This window comes from Pelophylax lessonae, assembly GCF_965119305.1.
Source record: "Pelophylax lessonae genome assembly, chromosome: 8".
NCBI lineage: Eukaryota > Metazoa > Chordata > Amphibia > Anura > Ranidae > Pelophylax > Pelophylax lessonae.
In genome coordinates, this window is record NC_138775.1 from 86,809,525 (window position 1) to 86,832,583 (window position 23,059).

General features: G+C 41.5%; 1 protein-coding gene across 2 annotated transcripts in view; it reads right to left on the bottom strand.

Annotated features, from left to right (window-relative positions):
* Nucleotides 1-23,059, bottom strand: part of NISCH (nischarin) — a 184,850-nt gene that overhangs the window by 139,006 nt on the left and 22,785 nt on the right. Inside the window, exons 3-9 of one of the 2 annotated variants that reach the window (XM_082265847.1) lie at nt 20,206-20,388; nt 12,683-12,731; nt 11,034-11,197; nt 9,894-9,989; nt 5,269-5,364; nt 2,509-2,658; nt 2,312-2,380 (exon numbers count right to left, since the gene is read on the bottom strand). In XM_082265847.1, the coding sequence (XP_082121973.1) occupies nt 2,312-2,380; nt 2,509-2,658; nt 5,269-5,364; nt 9,894-9,989; nt 11,034-11,197; nt 12,683-12,731; nt 20,206-20,388 (807 nt within the window). Of the gene's footprint in view, nt 1-2,311; nt 2,381-2,505; nt 2,659-5,268; nt 5,365-9,893; nt 9,990-11,033; nt 11,198-12,682; nt 12,732-20,205; nt 20,389-23,059 lie in introns of both variants that reach the window. The other variant, XM_082265846.1, reaches the window with a different exon arrangement.

The following is a 23,059-nucleotide window of genomic DNA, read 5'->3' on the forward strand; positions in this document are numbered from 1 at the left end:
AAACTTAGCAGTACTACTCTATGTGAGCCTTCTTCCCCCATATATCGATACACCTTCGGACCCTAACATCAAGGAACCTGGTTCACAAGATTCGGGTAGATAATCGGACCACCCAACCACTTTGATGGTCAGTGGAGAAGATCCAGGATTATAGACAAGGCCTGATACCCCTGCAGGGGTACATAGTTCTGGTGAGTGCGGTCCAAGGGGTGCGGGGAGCACTGAACGGTCACCATATACCTGAGCACCTTTAATATTTCATCAGAACACCTGCACTCAAGTCACCTTTTTTTGCCAAGTTTTTTAGGAATTTTCTTGCATTGTGGGACTATTTGTTCTTTCTTAGGTGTAACGGACTTATTTATTCTTGTATCATTGCTGCTATAATATTTATCTACCTATTGTGCACCTTATTTAAGTCATACTTTAAGTGGATCCATTTTTATATTTTTTTATATATTTATTTTTATTCTGTACAATCCACCCCTTTATCTATTTTTTAATTCATACATTTCATCTAATTTTCTCATCATACCAATTTTCACTTATTCTATATCCACTTTTCAGCACAAATATTTATTATTTATTTGTATTATCTTTTAGTATTGCACATTCAATAGGAAGACACATAGGATGCACTGGACACTTTATTCATAGTGGTGATTTATTTTGTATGTATCTATAACGCCTAAATTTTGGACATATAGAAACATCAGCAGTTTTTGGCAGCGCCATATACCTTCCCCCTCCTTTCTCTTCATTCTCACTATATTCTTAGTAATATAGTATAAAGGTGGGCTGCAGCCAATACTAAATACCAGGAATCTAGAATTATCCTAAGCGCGGATTTGTTTACATTTCATCATTATGGACTATTAATTGCAGTTTAATTTGATTAAATATTAATTATTTACGGAAAATCTGCACCACTCATACGTATAACTTGGAATATTTTATTGATTTTTTTTTTTCCAAATGAATGGATTTATTTGCACCATTATTATATATATATATATATATATATATATATATATATATATATATATATATATATATAATTTTTTGTTGATGCAATTTTTTATGAAGTTTTCTTGTTGGGATAATTATTTATGAATTTATCTAGCTGTGTTATGTATGATTTGTTTGCACAATAATTTATCAGCATAGGTATTTTTATCAATTTATTGCACACAGCACTATATGTTTCAGCAAGCTCTGTAGATATTCTTAACCCTTAAGGCTATTTTTTGACACAATAACATGGTGTGAGCCGATTTCTGCATGTCACAGGCTGGTTCACACCCCTCCAGCCTGCGTTTTAGAATACCAGGGAGGTAAAGCCTCCATCAATCAAGATGCAATTCCCACTTCCATTGTGTTTAGCTGGTTAGTGTGTATAGAGGAGGGAGGGAGTTGGCTGTCATTTACCACTGTGTATACTCCCACATGTGTGACTCTATAGTCACATGGGTTGCTCAGATGTGATAGGGAGGAAATGCTCAGCATAGAAACTCACTGAAAACAAAGCATGTGCACAGCTGCTAACAATGCTGTGCAAAATTCCCAACTGCAGTTGGGACATGATCAAAAGGGGGAGACTGAGAACAGCAGGATCAACCAGGTTTTTTGCTGAATATAGAAAAGGAATCCCATAGTGACTGAGTAAGAACAGCAGAATCAAAGAAAAGAATTCCCCTAGAGGTGGGACTTTATAGGCACTAATATATTGACCAATTTATAAATACAAAGGCATTATTAGAAAACAATTGTGTTTTATTGAAATAACAAATTACATATCAATTTAAAAAATAATGGCAAGTCGTGTACAGTATATTAGAACACATAACAAGTGGCTACCGCTTTGATATAAGGTGTAAAAAAAAGGGTTTACACCTTATATCAAAGCGGTAGCCACTTGTTATGTGTTCTAATATACTGTACACGACTTGCCATTATTTTTTAAATTGATATGTAATTTGTTATTTCAATAAAACACAATTGTTTTCTAATAATGCCTTTGTATTTATAAATTGGTCAATATATTAGTGCCTATAAAGTCCCACCTCTAGGGGAATTCTTTTCTTTGATTCTATTGTCCTTGGGATGTGGCACACTATTGTGGATTCCACATGAGCATACTATATGAGTAAGAACAGCAAGTAATAAAGCATTCATGGGTAGTTTTTATGATGTGGTTTAATGACACTTTAAAAAGGTAAACTTAGCCTTTAAACATATAGGTAGTAAATGTAAAACGTTTAGAGTTTATCTTTAAATATACACCTTTCAACAAGAGTAAAAGACTACTTACCTGCAGATTTTCTATGGAGGATATGCCATTATGACTCAAGGCCAGAAATTCTATTTGTGGAGCAATTTTCTGTAAACAAAGTGCACACGAAAAAACATATGTAATAATACACGTCATGCCAACAGATAGAAAACCTATAAAAAAGGCAAAGCAATTATTGGAACCTTTTTTAAAAAAAGAATGCAGTCTCTTACCACAGAATCATCAATACAAGAGATCTGATTGTGACTCATATCCACAGTGGTCAGTGTACTCCATTTCGGCACTACAGCTGTTATAGGACAATCTGATGTCGCACCTTCTGCCTCCCAATGATCGAATTCAAGAGCCTCAGGCACCAGGATATCCTAGGCACAAAAAGAATCCTTCAGCTTCCAATGGCAATCAACATTTAGGTTTTTAATTTGGTAAATGTTAAAGTAAAACTCTGGGTAAACTGCCAAAAATCTACATGAAATACAAATATTTTCTGTTTCTTGGCAGGACACATTTAAACCAATATGGAATAACTGTTTGGATTGACTGTCTTAGTTCCCATTCACACTAGCGCGACTTGATCGCCTGACAAGTCGCGGTGGGTTGCTCGCTATTGATTAGCACAGGACCCGTTCTAATAGGAGCGACACAAGTCGCTCCGACTTAGAAAAAGGGTCCTGTACTACTTTGGGGCGACCTGGAGGCGACTTGCATTGACTTCAATGATATGAAGTCCGTGCAAGTCATGCCGAGGTCGCGGTGCATGCTGTGCACCGCGACTTCACAGGTCGCCCCATCAAGTCGTGTTGCCCCTGTCTGAACAGGGTCTTAGCGGTCAAAAAATATTTCTGCATAGCTGCGATTTATGCACATTTTCCACACTGCACAGACAGGCAGGTGATATAAGTACCACAGTAAGATATTTACAACACACAACGTAGGTGGCTCATGACAGACACCATAGCAAAAATCCTAGATCCCGGTCCAGTTCATTGCAGTCTGAGCTGCAGCAATTTTTTTTGTTAATTGAATAGCAGTTGGGGGTCACCACTGTCATGTTTCTTGCTGAAAATTGCTTTTTCAAACAATTAAACATGCCAGAGTTCCTGACAAAACTATTCAATTCGCTTGTTCAGCAATTCCGCTTCCTGTGTCATCCCACTGCCTCTTTATTGAACAGTGAATGATTATCTTCAAGGGAGTGGGCAGCTGACCCAGGAAGCAAAAAAGCTAAGGCAGAATTCATTGATCAACAGAAGAGTGTGCATCAAATGAAGGGCTAATAAAGATGTACACTGAATAAAGCTCGACATAATTTAAACATGCTTTAAAAACTAATTTTCACCGTTCAATCATTATTAAAAAAACAAGCAGGTGTTGCCAAAGCAATCCATGTGAACCAGTGACAACAGCTACTGGGCCTAAAGCTCATCAGGAGCAGGGTTTGGGTACAGCTCTGGCTTTTGGGTACTTGTCATTTGCCCCATAGCTAGAAGGTGCTTGCATTGTTACTTCATGGATTATTTCCACATGATAATGTATCATTGTAATATGGCAAATATATATTATTGTATATATGTATATCGTAATATGGCATGTTATTGTAGCACCCTCCTAGGTAGGTGCTAGAGAGTGAGTATAGTTTTTGGCAATGTCTGCCTCTCAGAGGAGCAGCAGGCAAATCTATATGGCTTTCTGCCTACAAGAGAGCAGGATCTGTGAGTTAGGTGTGAGTTAGGTGTGCTCAGTGTGCTGAGTGTGTGATTCATTGGGTCTGGATAGTGTTTCACACTGGTCCAATAGGGAGGCATGTTGGACAGTGGGAGGAAACCTGACCAATGCGTGCACAGGCTTTGATACAATCACGGTGATTGGCAGAGACCGGCTGTCTCGGTGCATTATGGGATACTGTATAAAAGCCAGGCACACGTGTGCTGCAGGGTCTTTGGCTGGTGAGCAGAGTTCTGGAGGGAGGGTGGCGGCTGCCTCCTCCTCTGTAGTGGAGGCACCGGGTCGCATGTGGTCGGCCTGGGGATCAAAGGAACGGAACTGAACCCAGAGGTCCAAGAGAACTGACTAGAGGGGGAGAGACACTGGAGACCCTCGAAAAATAGTATCGCGAGTACAGCGGATCGTGTCAAGGGGCCTGACCTGAAGGGGGCCACCTCGGAGTAGGATAGTCAAAGGACGGGTGCCAGTGTGTCAAGTGGAAGGGGATACTAGGAGAGTATCCTGAAGAGAATTAATTCATCAAGTCTTCTGGATAGAGACTTAACCCAAATTCACCTAGTGGCAGGGTGAATCAGCAGCCTGGCTGCATCATCAGACAGGAGTCCTCATATCTTGTGAATAGTTAACCTGGAGTATCCCACTTTTCCCTTCTCCCATCCCTATTTAAAATAAACACCAAAAACAACTACAAGCCCCTGATCATTGACTGAGCCAAGAAGTAAAGTGTTAAATTGTGACTGTCAGTGTTGCTAACGGTAACCCAGGGGGACCCGAAAGTGTGTTATCCAGCAGTCCTCAAGGGGCAGTGCTACATTATATACAGTCCATATATATTTAGTGTGAGTGGAGCCTACAGTTATTGGGTGCAATAAGATGAATGTTTATTTAACCCAAGTTTGCATGCGAAGAAAAAAGGGACGACAATTTCCAGGGGCCCACAATAAAAAAAAATGTGACAAGGCCAATTGATGCTACTCAGATATAGTATACAGTATGGGTTTCCTCTCAATGTCAAGCAGGTCTTTGGTACTTAAAAGGAAATAATGATCCAGCTATGTGGAATGCGATTCTCAGCACCACAGAATCAGTACATTATAGCCGGGCCAGATAGAAAGCTTTTGTCTGATCCCTTTCTGTAGATTAAAGGAAATGCAAATACAAACCACATGGGTGGAACTTGACTGATGTAATAGTTCTTACTACAAGAAAGAAAACTATATTCCTTTTTTTGGAAGCATTAAAAATGACACCTTCATTGATGATGCTGAAAACTGAACAGTCATAGTTTCCAGTGTCTTCTTGCAAGAAGTGAAGCCTTTGATAAGTCTTGCATCCGAATGACAGATCTGAAAAACAGAATATTAGCATGATCGCGTGCTCATGTTCAGTTTACGAACAATGGTCGATTCAGACATTTCCTGAACACTTAGCTTATTATCTGTGCTGACTGCTTAAAATAAAGTACCGCTTAAGTGAATTCTGCTGACAGTCAGCTGTTTGTAAGACAGATATTACTGGAACATATTCACTATTCCCATCGGCAAATATATGGAAAGCATTCCAAGAGAAACAGAAAAACAAAAACTGACAAACACTAGAGAGTTGAAAATATCACAAGGTTATTGAAAGTTTATCCAAGGCTGACCCATCAGCACTTGTAACTGCAGGAAACAAAGACAGTGTCCCTACAATGTCCAACAATTCCTGCATTTACCTTAAAAAAAAAAACGGGACTTCTGCTATAACATGTTCCAAATTAACCAAAAAAAAAAAAAGTGAGGGTATCACATATGCCTCACATCTAGTTTAGAACAAAGGTTCTCGCACATGCACCTTCTGTACAGGGACTCAAACAGCATCTTCTGTATTCAGTATAACAGACAGGGATTATCCTATAACCAGCACATCCTGTATTAAACTCAATTTCTTTGTGGGCCGCATCATCATTATCATTCCCCTCAAAGGGCCGGTTTACTCTGTAAGACTAGATGTCCAGAGAACCCCACCCCCTCCTACATCAGATGTCAAAAGACCCCCCACTATCAGAAGTCAAAAGCTCCCCACCCTCCCTTACATCATAGTACAACCCACCTTACTTTGCACAGCTGCTGGGAAGAAGTTGGGGCAATGCTGGGAAGCAGAAAGTGCAGGGTCTAGACTAGAGGACCAAAGGAGGGCTGGAACTCTCCTGCAGCTGCAGGAGGGGTGCGAGGGCCACATCAAACGGCCCGCGGGCCTGGTGTTTGGCACATATGCTGTACAGGGACTCTAATATAAACAGCATATCCTGTATCTAGTATAGGAGACAGCGATTATCCTATATACCCAGATACTCCTGTGTCTAATATAGAACACAGGGACTTGCCATATGGATCATTTCTTTTATCTGGTATATAAGACATGGATTTTTTTAAATGCAGGAGGCAGGAACCCTACTATATCCAGCACCTCCTGTATCTAGTACATAAGACAAGGATTCTCCAATATTCATCACCTCCAGCAAATAGCATTGCAGTATTTTCCTAAATCTAGTATCTTTAAAAACATAACAGAACAAGAATGCTCTAAAATCTAGCACCTCATTGTCAGACATGCCACGTCTTACATCTAGAGCACATGTGCAAACATCATGCCTGTAGACCGAATTCAGCCTGCCAAGCCATTTCATGTGGCCCGAACACCTTTTTTTTTTTTTTTTTTTTTTTTTTAAGCAAGAAAACCACCTTCAGCTCTAGCCCTCTGCTCATCACTAAGCCTCAGTAGGGCTACTGAGGAAGTCCCAATCATTGGACACACATGACATGTCATACATACATGACGTCATCCCGCGGCCATCTCTGCACCAAGTTGTCTCGCTAGGGAGTGCCAAAGACGAGCGATATAAGGTTAGCACTGCCTATAGTGCGGTTTTCTGTATGTGCAATATTTATCCTTTTAAAAACGGAGAATACTAGGGTCGTGTGCTCTCTCCCCCAGCATATGTATTGCTGTGATTGGAGATCTATTCAGCCATCCATCCACTCATGTGATTAGAAAGCAGTGAGGATTCGGAAGGGGTTGCCATTTTTGCTTCATCCCCAGAGAGGGAAAACTGCGTGGTGTGACCTACTGGTAAAGTAGGGGTCATGTCAGTGAGGTGAGAGGCCATCCTCTACGGGTGGTGGTGGATTCACTCTACCTAATGCATGTCACAGTGGTGATGTCAGTGGATTGAAGCTGAATACTACTCACTGTTTTTTAAATATTTGCACATTTGGACATTTATTGGACTATAATTTATATATCTTTGGAGGCACTGTGTATAACATATAAAGAAGATTACCCAAAAAAAAAAAATACATTTTTGAATGCACATTTATTTTTTGTATGCACATTGGTATTTGTTTATAGATGTTTTTGTATATTATGGATATTCGGTATTTATATTGATTTTTTAGGAGAGTTGCGCTACACCATTTTGGGTAATAATAAAGCAAAAATTGCAATAACGTTCGAGTCAAAGAGCATGCTACCTAACTTTTTAAATTTCCTACATATACCTTTTCTACATAAAACTTGGTCTATTACAACAATTCTATATTCAATATACAGATACTTTTAAATATTACATAACCCATATTTATGCATCAAGCAATTTCAGGTAGCAAAGGAAACATTATCATACAGAAAAGCCTCTGTGTTTCATAATAAATGGCCCCACTATATACTGATCAGCCATAACTTATGACCACCCACTGATATGGAGCAGCTCAGCCTCCCCTTTTGCTGCCAAAACAGCCCTGACCCGTTGAAGCTTGGACACCATTAGACCTCTGAAGGTATGCTGTGGTATCTAGCACCAAGTCAGTAGCAGGTCCTTTAAATCCTGAAGTTATGGGGTGGGGCCTCAATGGATCAAACTCGTTTTTCAAGCACATCCCATAGATGCCTGACTGGACTGAGATCTAGAGAATTTGGAGGCCAAATCAACACCTCAAACTCATTGTTGTGTTCCTCAAACCATTCTTAAACCATTTTTGCAGTGTGGCAGGGAGCATTATCCTGCTAAAAGAAGTCACAGCCCATCAGGGAATACCATTTCAATGAAGCAATGTACTTAGTCAGCGACAGTATTTAGGTATTTGTCACATAACATCCACATGAATGGCATGAATGAATATTTTTAGAATAAATGGACCATGTAATTAACTTGGCCCAAAATTGTTTAATTTGGTGGTAAAACATTCCCCACTACTAGCATATGCTTTTCATTCAAACTACTACTGTAACTTCATACTGTATGTTTGTATAGAGATTGCACTACAGGAATAGTGATCAAAAGGTATTAGATAAAGAAGGCCCCAGGGCTGCATAGTTTATTCAGCATAAATAATATGCACATTACATTATAACATATTTATTGCCCCAGAAGAATGAAAAAAAATGCTACAGGAAAGGTTAGAAACCGGAGATATTTTGCTAAAACTGCTGCAGATTACTGCAGCTTCTTTACAGATCAATGATCCCATATTTGTTCTCCCTATAGCTCACTCAAAATGGAAAAAAAAAAAAAAAAACATATGGTGCATCAATGCCCAGCTAAGAAAAAAAAAAAAAAAAAAACTGTAAGTGACTGTTCACACTAATGCGATCACAGACATCGCATATGATTCGGAGCGCACTGCTCCTAAAAGCACATGTCTGTACGGTGCAAATTCAGCCATACATTTTGTATGGCTGAATTTGCATCGCAATCGCAGTGAACTTGCACAGGACCCTTTTTTTGGTCCGCAGCAGAATCGGATCGCGTGGTGGTTCACACCACCATGCGATCCGATTCATGTGCGAACTGTCAGATCGCACTGCAATATGATGTGGGGGTGTCGTTAACTTTGAATTGACACCCCCAGCGTACCGCATATGGCAGTGTGAACTGCCTGTTCTGCGGATGCGATGCGGGAACACGTAGTATATTTGCAGTGTTCCCGCATCGCAATAGTGTGAACTGGGACTTAAAGTAAAACTCATTAAAACATCTGTTTCAATATTTGTTTCCTCTACCTGCTCGAGTTTTGGTTTTGGCAGTGCAAGCACTGTGGTATTGTACAGCAGTACTGGTATGGTACTATGGTAAGCACTTTGTGTGCTTGGTTTCACACTGATATACCTCAAAGGGGAGTAGTTCTCAGGTTTTTTTCTGGGCACATGAGGCGAAGCCATGTGGGAAGTCTAAAAACTTATTATAGGCTTACCTGCAGGTACAAATGGTGTAAGAGTTTACTACCATTTGAAGGACGCTGCTTAACACTTTGTAGACGGACTTGTCAGCCTGTGATGTACGATCAAGAAATACGGACTACCGACTAGAAGTTAGATGCTAAATATGTGCTCATTAGAAGAGTATGCAAAAGGGTTCATAAGAAGTGTACAGCACTGAGTTATCTTGACAGCAATGTTTACCAAATAAGAAACAATGACATGTATAGAAGGCAGACAACAATTAGACTCCGTTCACATGTAAGCGTTTTGGGGCGTTTTTGGGGAGTTTTTCTGCTCTAGGATAAGCTCTCAAAACGCTCAACAAGACAAATCCTATTCATTTCAATGGCCCCTGTTCACATCTGAGCGTTTTGACGCTGTGAGCAAAACGCCCAAAAAAGTACATGAGCTTCTTTTTGGGCAGATTACAGGCGTTTTCCATTGGTCTCTATTCAATCTAAAAACGCCTGCACAAAAAACGCCTGTAAAAATGCCTGTAAATCGCGGTAAAAACCGCGCGAAAACGCTACGCTCAGGTGTGAATGTAGCCTTACTGTAGTAGTGCCAGTCCTGCAATTATGCAAAATATACGATCAACGACGCTGCAACAAGTATGATCACTTGGTATATTTCTTACCTCTACTTGACAAAGTGATTTAAATACTGATAGATCATATGATAGTAGATGTTCTTGTATATTACTTGTTCCAACTGGACCTTTTGAACCACTGATCTGAAAAAACACGAAAAAATATTTTTGTAATTAAACCAAGGCTTTCAGAACAATTACACTGCATAAGATGACACACTTTCCACCAATATTAAATCTACACGAAAGGTCATTTTTCACACGGACTCTTTGTTGTATTTTTGGTGTTAAAGTTTAACCACTTGCTATTCGGAACTGCACTCCTTCAACTGGCAATTGGGTATAGCGCTGCATGCCTGCGCAGACAAATGTTATATCACCTTTTCCACACGAATAGGGCTTTCTTTTGGTGGTATCACCACTGGATTTTTTTTTTTTTTTGCAATAAAAAAAATGGAAAAAACAATTTTTAAAATTTCTGCTATAAAACATATCCAAGGAAAAAAAATGAAATCATAATTCTTCATAGATTTTGACCAAAATGTTTTCTGCTACATGTTTATTGATTGGTTTGCGTTTCTAATTTTAATTTTTTATACTACTAATGGTGGCGACCAGCGACTTATAACAGAACTGTGATACTGCGGAGACCAAGCTGACACTGGAGAGGAAACTGACTGCCACAGACATTAACCACTTCTGGAGCAGAAGGTTTTACCCCCTTAATGAATAGGGCATTTTTTGCGATTCAGCATTGCGTTACTTTAACTGACAATTGCACAGTCGTGTGATGCTGTACCCTAATAAAATTGATGCCTTTTTTCCCTTCAAATAGAGCCTTCTTTTGGTAGTATTTGATCACATGATTACATATATAACATTGATTGCATTGATTATATATATATATATATATATATATATATATATATATATTATATATATATATATATATACACACACACATACACACACACACACACATACATACATATGTATTTGCATATTAAGCACATTGCACTTTGCTATACTGTATATTGTTTAGAGGAGTTGTATATATTCAATATTGTTTGGGTATATTGATGGTAGCGCTGTCCACTTTTAGATAGGTTTTTTGAACCTGTGGCACAGTTCTGTATATCCCTTTTGTATCACCTGCAAATAGAAATAAAGAGACTACCTATAGCTTACCTTTAAATACTTAAGTCTACATGTAAAATCAAGTATGTGCCCAAGGTCAGTTTTGGCATCTCCATTAATACATGTTGGTTTGCCATGTCGTAGCAATTGTGTTATAGCATACAGCTGTAGAGGTCTCATATGAAACACTTCTCCTGCTACAAGTAATTGCTCACCTAGTGGAAAATTAAAAACAAAAATAGTTATGCACAATGAAAAAGAATGAAATGAAACTTTGAGAATAAATGCCAAAGCTGCTCAGAACCAGGAAGAAGCGAATATGCATGGGTTTGATTTGTAAACAGTTTTGTGAATTTTGCTCAACAATTTAATGGATAATCACACCGAAGTCTATTTGGGTGACTTATTATTCCGCTCTGGCTACTTTGCCTAAAAGGTGATTTTGATCAGCTTTGCTTTCAGGCATCTTGCTTTATTGAACTGTAATTATTGATTTCAATACATGGTACTTCGGCTGACCATAGGCAGTACAATAAAAGCAAACCATGATTGCTAATGTTCAGTACCCAACTCTAGATGGGAACAGAAGTGATAACACAACAGACTGATAACTAATTGAATGATCACAGAGGAGAGATCTGTCAGTGCTAAAAGATTCCATGCGGTCTTATCACCTGCAGCCACAGAGACAATGTTCTGAATGAAGCCAATAACTGTGGTCACATCTAGGGCTCTTTCACACTATCCGTCTGTCAAACGGACTCAGTTTATCTCAGCGGGGGATCGATCCGCTGATCCCCCGCTGAGCAGAAGGATGACAGCTGTTCTCCGCGCTGTGTGCGGAGACACAGCTGTCAGTTCCCCATACATCTCTATGGGGGAAATCGGATGGGAACGGACCGTCGGTCCGTTCTCATCCGATCCCATCCTATCCACTGGACAGATGGAAAATAGGGTTTCCATCCGTCCAGATTTGACAGATCGGATGTCAGTGGACATGTCTCCGCTGACATCCGAAGCCCCATAGAGATGCATGGGGTGACCGTTCAGATCCGCCAAAAAAACTGACAGGCGGATCTGAATGGTCCGACTGTGCGAAAGGGGCCCTTAGGCTGCTTTCACACTGCTCCGCTTAAAAGAAAAAAAAATGCATATACTTTTTTTTATACATTTCCAAGTCGTTTGCCTATTACCCAGCATGCACCAGTGAAACTTGAATATGTGCCTCAAAAAAAAAATGACCCCAAAAAAAAAAAAAAAAAAAAAAATTTAGTTTTTGATGCATTTTTAGCATATTTTCTATTTACTTCGATGGGGACCTGCATTTTTGGGGCCATTTTAAAAACAGCATCAAAGATGTTGCAAGCAGGACTTTTGAAAACGCACTGCACCTGCAGCACAGTGGTGTGAAGAGTCCCATAGGGTTTAAAGGGAAACATTTTTCATTACAATCTAAAGACGCAGCAAAAACACATCAGTGTAAAAGGGCCCTGAGCCTCCAACAGTGGAATGGAGAAAACGGAGGACTAGGAATCCTATTTTCTGCTTTAATTAGACTGCTTACTGAGTGGTGTTTGCAGACAGGATATTGCAGATCTCTATTCCGCAGGAGCCAATAAATTATGAATGTTCACATGTAGGCTGTAATTAAATTTCACAAATGGAAAAAATAAATAAATAAATAATTTAACATGTATTACCATTATGGTAAAGTTCCTCCGCCAGAACAGCAGCGATTCCATGAATTTCCTGAAAGCACAAACAATCTTTTATGAAACTGTCAGGAAGCATGTGACAACCACAAATCTCTAAAGGAAATGAACTGAATCATCATATGACTACTAAAAATGCCTCAGTGTACACCAGGCTTTTTATATATATATATATATATACACACACACACACACACACACACACACACACACACACACACACACACACACACACATATAAATACACATACCGTAGAATAGTTAAATACTGCAGATATATACTACATTACTTTCAAACAGGTAATCAGCAAAGACTACAGTTTTAGCAACAAAGTTAAAATTAATAAGAAAAAAAAAAACAACAATTCCACTATCAGCTATGATGGTCTACTCTATTCTAGGTCTTGAATACAGGTTAATTCTACGTGGAACTCCACTTTTATAAGGAATCAATATTAAAAAACAAAGCAGATGAAAAAGCCTGTAAATCGAATTCATTACTCTTTTTACAGTGCCTTGAAAAAGTATTCATACCCCTTGAAATTTCCCACATTTTTGTCATGTTACAACCAAAAACGTAAATGTGTTTTATTGGGCTTTTATGTGATAGACCGACACAAAGTGGCACATAATTTTGAAGTGGAAGGAAAATGATAAATTGTTTTCAAAACTTTTTACAAATAAATAACTGAAAAGTGTGGTGTGCATTTGTATTCAGCCCCAGAGTCAATACTTTGTAGATCTGCACCATCTAGAGTGAAATTTGTACCCATTCTTACTTGCAAAATAGCTCAAGCTCTGTCAAATTGGATGGAGAGCGTCTGTGAACAGCAATTTTTAAGTCTTGGCACAGATTCTCAATTGGATTTAGGTCTGGACTTTGACTGGGCCATTCTAACACATGAATATGCTTTGATCTAAACCATTCCATTGCAGCTCGGGCTGTATGTTTAGGGTCGTTGTCCTGCTTGAAGGTGAACCTCCGCCCCAGTCCCAAGTCTTTTGCAGACTCTGACAGATTTTCTTCTAAAGCCCCGTACACACGCAACGATTATCGGCCGAACGATCGGCCGTCTTTTGTCCAGTGTTGTTGTGTTGGTTGAAATGTGCTCTAGACTAGTGCACACGAATTTTGTCGGCCAACAACAACCAACTGCTGAAGTGATGTCATGTTCTGGTCTACTTTTGGTGTGTTTTTTCTTCTCTGAGCATGCCCAGTCTTGCTCATCTGATGTTTGTTAGCTGAAATCTGTACTGACTGACGAACAATCGGCCGTTCTGTTGTTGGCCAACAAAAATTTTATAGCATGCAGACCAGATTTTGTTCGGCCGAAAAGTCGCAGTCGGTTGTCGACAATCGGCCGATCGGACGTAGGCCGAACATTTACGGCCGACAATCGGTACGTGTGTACGGGCCTTAAGATTGCCCTGTGTTTGGCTCCATCCATCTTCTCATTAACTGTCACCAGCATCCCCACAATATGATGCTGCCACCATGTTTTACGGTAGGGATGGTGTGTTCAGGGTGACATCGTTTTGCTTTTAGGCCAGAAAGTTCAATTTTGGTCTCATCTGACCAGAGCACATTCTTCCATGTTTGCTGTGTCCCCTGCATGGCTTCTCTCAAACTGCAAATGGGACTTCTTATGGCTTACTTTTAACACTGGCTTTCATCTTGCCACTCTTCGAAAAAGACCAGATTTTTGGAAGACTAATAGTTGTCCTGTGGACAGATTCTGCCACCTGAGCTGTGTATCTCTGCAACTTCTCCAGAGTTACCATAGGCCTCTTGGCTGCTTCTCTGAATAATGCTCTACTTGCCGGCCTGTCAGTTTAGGTGGACGGCCATGTCTTGGTAGGTTTGCAGTTGTGCCATACTCTGCATTTTCGGATGATGGATTGAAAAGTGCTCCATGAGATGTTCAAAGCTTGGGATATTTTTTTTTTTTTTTTTATAACCTAACCATGCTTTAACATTCTCCACAACTTTATCCCTGACCTGTCTGGTGCGTTCCTTGGCCTTCATGATGCTGTTTGTTCATTAAGGTTCTCTAACAAACCTCTAAGAGCTTCACAGAACAGCTGCATTTGTCCTGAGAATAAACTACACAAAGGTGCACTCCATTTACAAATTTGGTGACTTCTGAATGCAATTTGTTCCACTAGTTAGAGGTATCAAGTAAAGGGGGCTGAATACAAATGCACGCCACACTTTTCAGATACGGTATTTATTTGTAAAAAATGTTGAAAACAATTTATTATTTTCCTTCCACTTGACAAGTATGTGCCACTTTGTGTCAGTTTATCACATAAAATCCGTTTACGTTTCTGGTCGTAACATGACAAAATGTGGAAAATTTCAAAGGGTGTGAATACCTTTTCAAGGTACTGTATGTAAAGAACTCTGTATATAGAAATGCAGAATTTTCATCACTTTATACCACTGGCTCAGCCTTTTACTGAACATAGAAAGACCTAGTTGATGACCAAAATACTGAAATTCCATATCCAAATTTCAAGATCCAAGTTTCAAGTCCATGTCTCGGAATTCCAGGTTCCGAGTCCCAGAACTCTGGGATTTTCCCAAGTTCCAGGATTTTTCCCGAGTTCCTAGCAAATTTTGGAAAATCCCGTAATTTTCTGGGAATTTTGGAAAAATCCCGGAATCCTGTAACTCTAAAATCCTGGAACTTAGGAAAACTCCAGCAAAATTTGGAAAATCACGGAATTTCCCAAGTCCTGGAAAATTCCCAAGTTTTGGAAATTCCAGGATTTTCCCGAGTTCCGGAATGTTTTCCCATTTTCCAAGTTGCGAAATTCTGGGAATTTAAAACATTTTCCAGGATTTTCCCAAGTCTGGGAATATTTTTAGATTTTCCAATTTCGACTTTCGAATGCCAGGCTCCAGATATGTTAAATGGGGATTTCTGAATGAAAGCAGAAGAAACAAACCATCAGAGAAATTATAGATGCTTTTTTATTTTGAAAGGACCTGCTGGCTTGAAACGTTTAGGGCCAGGTCACACGGGAACGCTCACATTCCCACACATTCTAGTTTCCACGACCCTTTATTTCAATATGGTGCTAAAAACACACCAGCAATTCTTGCAGATTGTGGCAGATTTGCAAATGGTTCTGTACTGTTGTACCATGCGGTCTGACGGCTGCAAATGCGCTGCGTTTCAAAGATGCGTATAGAAACCAGCACGTCTACTAAAGGCAGCACGTTCACGTGCTGTGCAGGAAACATGCATGAGCAATGCCCTTTTTGCACCATGTTCTAGTATGAACAGCCCCTTAAAAACCGAGCAGGGTAAAGCGTGACAATGTTTCTGAAGTTCTAAAAATACAAGCATATTGTGAACATTTCCAGTTGGGCACAGTGGATGTTTACGACTTTTCACAGTCCTAGATTAATAAAACATGTTCAGATGTAGTTTTTCTGCTCTGGCTTAGATAAAAAAGATATAAATGTTAAACAGCTTAAAGGAGAAATGATAGTGTGTGAAATACAGTAACCTAAAGCCTCAGTCGGCTACCGGCTCTTTAGTAAGGATGGGCTGCACCTTAATGGGGACGGTACAGCTCTTTTGGGGAGAAAGATGGCCACCGAGTTGGAGGGGCTTTTAAACTAGGAGACGGGGGGGAGGGCTCAGAAATAGAATCAGTCAGGAGGGAGCAGAGGACTGAAGGCAGTTGTAGGGTCAATAGCGACAGTAGGTCAACAACATCAATTGGCGGGTCTGTGCGGGAAAACAGCAGACCAAACAGAAATAAACAAAACCGCCAATCACGTTTAACTTCCGTAAAACTAAGAGGGGTATATGCTAATGCCAGGAGCCTAGCTAATAAGATGGATGAGTTGGACATGTTAGTACATGAGGAGGACATAGACCTTGTGGGAATAACGGAGACTTGGTTCGACCCCTCACATGACTGGCTGGCCAATATCCAAGGGTATTCGGTGTACCGGAAGGACAGGGTTGGTAAAAGAGGGGGAGGGGTATGTCTCTATGTCAAGAACAATATAAAGGTGCTAGAAAGGAGTGACATTACGGATGGGATGAGCATGGATTTAGAATCTGTGTGGGTTGAACTCGATAGGGAAGAAGATAAGGGAAAAGTAGTTGTGGGGGTTTGCTATAGGCCACCTAACCAAGGGGAGGAGGTAGAGCTGGAATTTTTAGCACTAATAGGTAAAGCGGCAAAACTAGGATCAGTCATCATATTGGGGGACTTCAATTATCCCGACATTGACTGGGAAGAGGGGACTGCACACTCGCATAAGGCCCGGCTATTCACGGAAACCTTACAGGATAACTACATGTCGCAGTTGGTGGATTCCCCTACTAGAGAGAATGCTATCCTGGATCTATTGATCACTAATGACCCAGACATAATCTCGGAGGTAGGAGTCCAGGACAACCTGGGCTCTAGCGATCACAGGATGATCACATTTAGTATAAATAACAATATAAAAAGGCAAGTGGGGAACATAAGAACCCTAAACTTCAGAAGGGCAGACTTTCCAAAATTGTACTCATTGATGGAAAGGGTAAACTGGGACCAAACCCTGGGATCACTGACCACAGAGGAAAAATGGGAATGCTTTAGAACAATATTAAGCAAAGGCATCTTGCAGTGCATTCCTATGGGGAATAAATTTAGAAGAGACAAAGCCAAACCTGGCTGGCTAAACCGTAGCGTTAAAAAACTTATTAGGGGAAAAAAATTGGCCTTCAAGAAATATAAATCAGAGGGCACCGTATCGGCCTTCCAGCAATACAAGGAGGAAAATAAGAAGTGTAAACACGAAATCAAGATGGCTAAAATCAACTTTGAGAGACAAATAGCGGAGGATAGTAAAAAAAACCCAAAGAAATTCTTTAAATATATCAACAGCAAAAAAACTAGGGCAGAGCATATTGCACACATAATTAGCGATGATGGGAGGATGGTTACAGAGGACACTGAAAAAGCAACCGTGCTGAATTCTTTTTTCTCGTCAGTCTTTACGCAGGAAAAGGAAGGGTACACTGACCATGACTGTATGGTTAGTAGTAATACACAGGACTTGCCACTATGGCTAACAGAGGGGGAAATCAGGGAAAGACTGGATAAACTTAACACAAACAAATCACCAGGCCCGGATGGCGTACATCCGAGAGTGCTCAAGGAACTCAGTATGGTTATATCTAGACCACTGTTCCTGATCTTTGCTGACAGTATTAGGACAGGAGATGTACCAGGGGATTGGAGGAAGGCTAACGTGATTCCGATATTCAAAAAGGGCCAGAGACATATCCCGGGAAATTATAGGCCTGTCAGTCTGACATCAATAATATGTAAACTTTTGGAGGGGATGATAAGGGACTATATCGTAGAGTATGCTAAAGACAAAAACATCATCAGTAGTAACCAGCACGGGTTTACAAATGGGCGATCTTGTCAAACCAATCTCTTAGCATTCTACGAGGAGGTAAGCTGTGAGCTAGATAGGGGGAGACCAGTGGATGTGGTGTACTTGGATTTCGCTAAGGCGTTTGATACAGTTCCCCACAAGCGCTTAATTTATAAAATAAGGTCTGCAGGTATCGACAGCAGGGTTTGCTCTTGGATACGGAATTGGCTAAAAGGCCGTGTCCAAAGGGTAGTAATAAACAGCGCATACTCAGACTGGTCTGAGGTAGTAAGCGGGGTGCCCCAGGGCTCAGTCCTGGGACCAACCTTGTTCAATTTATTCATAAACAGCATTGAGGACGGGATCAGTAGTTCGTTATCAGTTTTTGCAGATGACACAAAATTGGCCAGGGCAATAACTGCACAGCATGAAGCAGATATCCTACAGAATGACCTGGACAAAATTACCGAGTGGGCAACGACATGGCAAATGAGGTTTAATGTGGAGAAGTGTAAGGTTTTGCACTTGGGGACCAAAAACATAAAAACACAATACACGTTAGGAGGGGAACCCTTGGGGGAATCAAAAATGGAGAAGGATCTGGGAGTCTTAGTTGATGATAGATTAGGCAACAGCATGCAATGCCAAGCGGCAGCTTCCAAAGCCAACAGAATATTAGCATGCATAAAGAAAGGGATGTATTCCAGAGATAAGACTATAATCCTTCCACTTTATAAAACTCTGGTCCGACCGCATCTGGAGTATTCTGTCCAGTTCTGGTCGCCAGTCCTCAGGAGGGATGTGTTGGAGCTGGAGAAAGTCCAGAGAAGGGCAACTAAACTGATTAGGGGGTTGGAGGACCTTACCTATGAAGAGCGGCTGCAATCGCTCGATTTATTTTCCCTGGAGAAAAGACGTCTGAGAGGGGACATGATAGCAATCTATAAATATCTTAATGGGGATCTCAGCTTAGAAGAAAAGCTGTTCATTCGAAGGAATTGCATGAGGACTCGAGGACATACAATGCGATTAGAGGAGAAGCGTTTTAACCTCAGGCAACGTGGGGGGTTCTTTACTGTTAGGGCTACAAGATTGTGGAATTGTCTACCACAAGAGGTGGTTTCTGCGGGTAGTATGGTGACTTTCAAAAGACTCTTAGACTTACATCTCAAGGATCAGGAGATTGAGGGCTATGTTAGATGATTACAGTCACACACACCTACACAGGTTGAACTGGATGGACTATTGTCTTTATTCAACCTCACCTACTATGTAACTATGTAACTATGTAAAGCAGATAGAATGATCATAGCTAATCACTGATTGGGTGACAGGGGTTACTGCTATTTGAAGGGATTCCTCCACTCTAAGAATTCATAAAGTGCTCCAAGACTGGAATTAAAAAAAAAAAAAACTATTAGAATGGGGGAAATGATAAAACAGTAAAGTGTCATTAAAGCCAAAAAATATTCTGTGCGTTTTTGTCTAAAAGACTGTTCTGTACCTTGTTGCAGAAGCTTTCTGTCATCTAACTTTTCCAGATTTATAAATGCCTGGTTGATCCTGCCTTTGCCATGGACTTCCTTATTGTAGGTGGCAATGCAATAGCAGACAATCCTTTTGGCTGCTGCACTGCCATTTTCATGTGCATGTTCCACAGGCTTAGGCAGAGAAAGACAATCACTTCCTGTTTTTTTGCTCTGGAAGCTGCCCCCCTTTTTGTCAGCTTCACAAATGGAGCCAGCATGTTAAATTAAATTTATCTCCTCCACCCCACAAGATCACTGAACCTGCTTGCGGGGCATCTGATTGATGGGGGTTTCTTCCCCCTGCTAGCCAATTGGCTCCCTGTGGGTACAAGACAACACATTACACTTCCAGGAATGACAGATGTGGGTTTGTGCTTGCTTCTCCCCCAGATCACAAAGTACTGTGGGGAGCAAGTAACAGATGTCAGGTGACTACAGTATATGGAAAACGGAACATGGGGCATTTTTTTTTTTTCATCTACAGCATTTGGTAATATGGTTTTAAATGACCCTTTAACTTTGGACCATGCCACCAAAAATAAGTTACATGTCCCTAAAATGAAAATCAGTAAGGAACTTACATATAAGTGAAAGTGCAAAAAATGTGACAAAGCTCTTGGAACAGTAATAGGAAACTTTGCAAGCAGTGTCTGTAGATAGACCTCCAGGTCCTTCTGACGCTTTTCCACCAAGCTTCTGGAATTCTTTCCAATTATCTTTTTAGGAGGGAGCAAATTCCTTTCTATTTTGTTCTCTACTGTTAGCTACATGAGATGAGGAAAAAATCATAATACAAATTACATAATGAAATAGCTCTTCAAATAATAAATTGCATGCATTAACAAGTATAACTTTTACAGTATACCTGTTTGACCATTTAAACCGAACATATATGAGACAAAGTAGATGTGATCTTCGGACATCATAACCAGCAGGCCAAGAGACATAGGTCAAAGGTAAGTTACAAGCAAATATTTTTCCTTTAAAATTTAACCTTCCCATCCTTCCTCCTGAGTCTAGACTGTTTGGACACAATGAAAACAAACCAGCACAACTTTGACAGAAAAAGAAAAAAAAGAAACTAAAGAAAAAAAAAAAAAAATTAAAAAAGATACTTCCAAAACACCATCAGTCCCTTAACTCCTTCATGCCTAAGCCTTTTTCTGATATTTATTGCTTACAAGTAGGGTTGAGCGGACACCTAGATGTCCGTGTTCGACGGGTTCGGCCGAACTTTAAAAAAAAGTCCGGGTCCGTGTCCCGGACTTTTACCGAACTTTTCCCGGACACCGAACCCCATTGAAGTCAATGGGGACCCGAACTTTAAGGCACTAAAATGGCTCTAAAACACCAAAGGAAAGGGCTAGAGTGCTGCAAATGGCAGCAAAACTTAATTAAGAGCATGGCAAGTGCTCTGCAAACAAATGTGGATAGGGAAATAACTTAAAACAACAACAAAAAAAACAGAAAAATAAAACAATGTTCTTCTTCATCTCTAAAGGACGAGGCCCATATGGAGGAGGAGGGAGGTTGAGGTGGTGGTGGATGTGGCGGTGACATAGGCATGCGCACAGGGTGTGCCGGGTGTGCCTGGGCACACCCTAATCACCTAGGGCACATAGCATTGCCAGTGAGGAGATGGGAAAGATCTCCCTCGGACCTGCTCTGCTCTATTTCTCTTTGCCTACAGGTACATGGCCCCGATACATTACTCTCCCTGCTGGCAAACACATGCATGTGTATTTCAACTTTGGGGTGCACACCTTAATGCAATAGGCTGCGCACACCTATGGGCGGTGTAGGTGGAAGCGGCGGTGGAGGAGGACCAGGGCCGGATTAAGAGCATCATGGGCTTGGTGCTGAGGATTTTGAAGGGCCTTAAGGGCCGTGCCTTGCCATGCACCCAGAGGAGGAAGGGTGCAGCCATGCATGCCTAATTCAACATGGGATGCTGTCTCTGAAGCCCATAAACACATCCATGCATCGGCAACTGTCCCTCCTTGTCCGGCCTTCGCGCTGTGTGGGGAGGTTCTGAGGGTGCTGCCTGGGGAAGCGAGCATAGAAGCCAGACTTCTGTGTTTACAAGTGACAGAAGAGCGGTAACAGTGAATATGGCCAACCCGGGGCCTATATAAAAAGGTAGGGGCCTGGAGCTGCAGCTCCAATAGCCCCTACGTTAATCTGGCCCTGAGGAGGAGGACGAGGTAGCCAACACTGCTTCTTTTCACAAATTTTAAATGAGGGTACACCCCAAAAGAGTGAGAAAGAGCAAAAATGGAACAATGGGTGGGTAAGGTCGGTATCCATTGCTATTCTGCACAAGGTACGGAAAAGTCCCGTGGGATCCATGCCTGGTTCATTTTAATGAACGTGAGCTTGTCCACATTGTCTCTGGACAGGCGGCTGCGCTTGTCTGTTAGAACGCCCCCAGCCGTGCTAAATACCCGTTCAGATAATACACTGGCTGCAGGGCACGCCAGCACCTCCAAGGCGTAAAGGGCAAGCTCAGGCCATGTGCCCAATTTGGAGACCCAGAAGTTGAAGGGGGCAGACCCCTCATTCACTACATGTAGGCGTGTGCACACATACTGCTCCACCATGTTGGTAAAATGCTGCCTCCTGCTAAGACGTTCCATCTGAGCTGCTGGTGCTGCTGTTTGTTGTGGCGTGCTGACAAAGCTTTTCCACGTTTCGGCCATGCTAACCCTGCCTTCTGAGGTGCTGGCGGTGCCCTGGTTGCGTTGGCGACCTCCTCCTCCTCCTCCTCCTCCTCCGCCTTGTGCTTCCACTGCGGCCCCGCTGTCAGATGGGAATGCCAGCAGCATGGCGTCTACCAGCGTGCGCTTGTACTCGCGCATCTTGCGATCGCGCTCCAGTGAGTGAATTAAGGACGGTACGTTGTCCTTGTAACGGGGATCCAGCAGCGTGGCCACCCAGTAATCAGCACAAGTTAGAATGTGGGCAACTCGGCGGTCGTTGTGGAGACACTGCAGCATGTAATCGCTTATGTGTGCCAGGCTGCCCAGAGGCAACGAAAGGATGTCCTCTGTGGGAGGTGTATCGTCCGTGTCCTCTGTATCCCCCCAGCCACGCACCAGTGAAGGCCATGAGCTGGCCTGGGTGCCACCCTGCTGTGAACATGGTTCCATCTCCTCCTCCAGCTCCTCCTCCTCCTCATCCTCCTTATCCTCCAGAACTGTGCCCCTGCTGGACAATTGTGTCCCTGGCATTTGTGTGTGCAGGAACCCACCCTCGGAGCCCCTTGCGAATGACTGCCCTGAAAGCCTTGGAAATGTTACCTCTTCATCCTCCTCCTCCTCCTCATCCTGTGCCACATCCTCTTCCATCATCGCCCGAATTGTTTTTTCAAGGAGGCATAGAAGTGGGATAGTTAAGCTGAGAACGGCGTCATTGCCACTGGCCATGTTGGTGGAG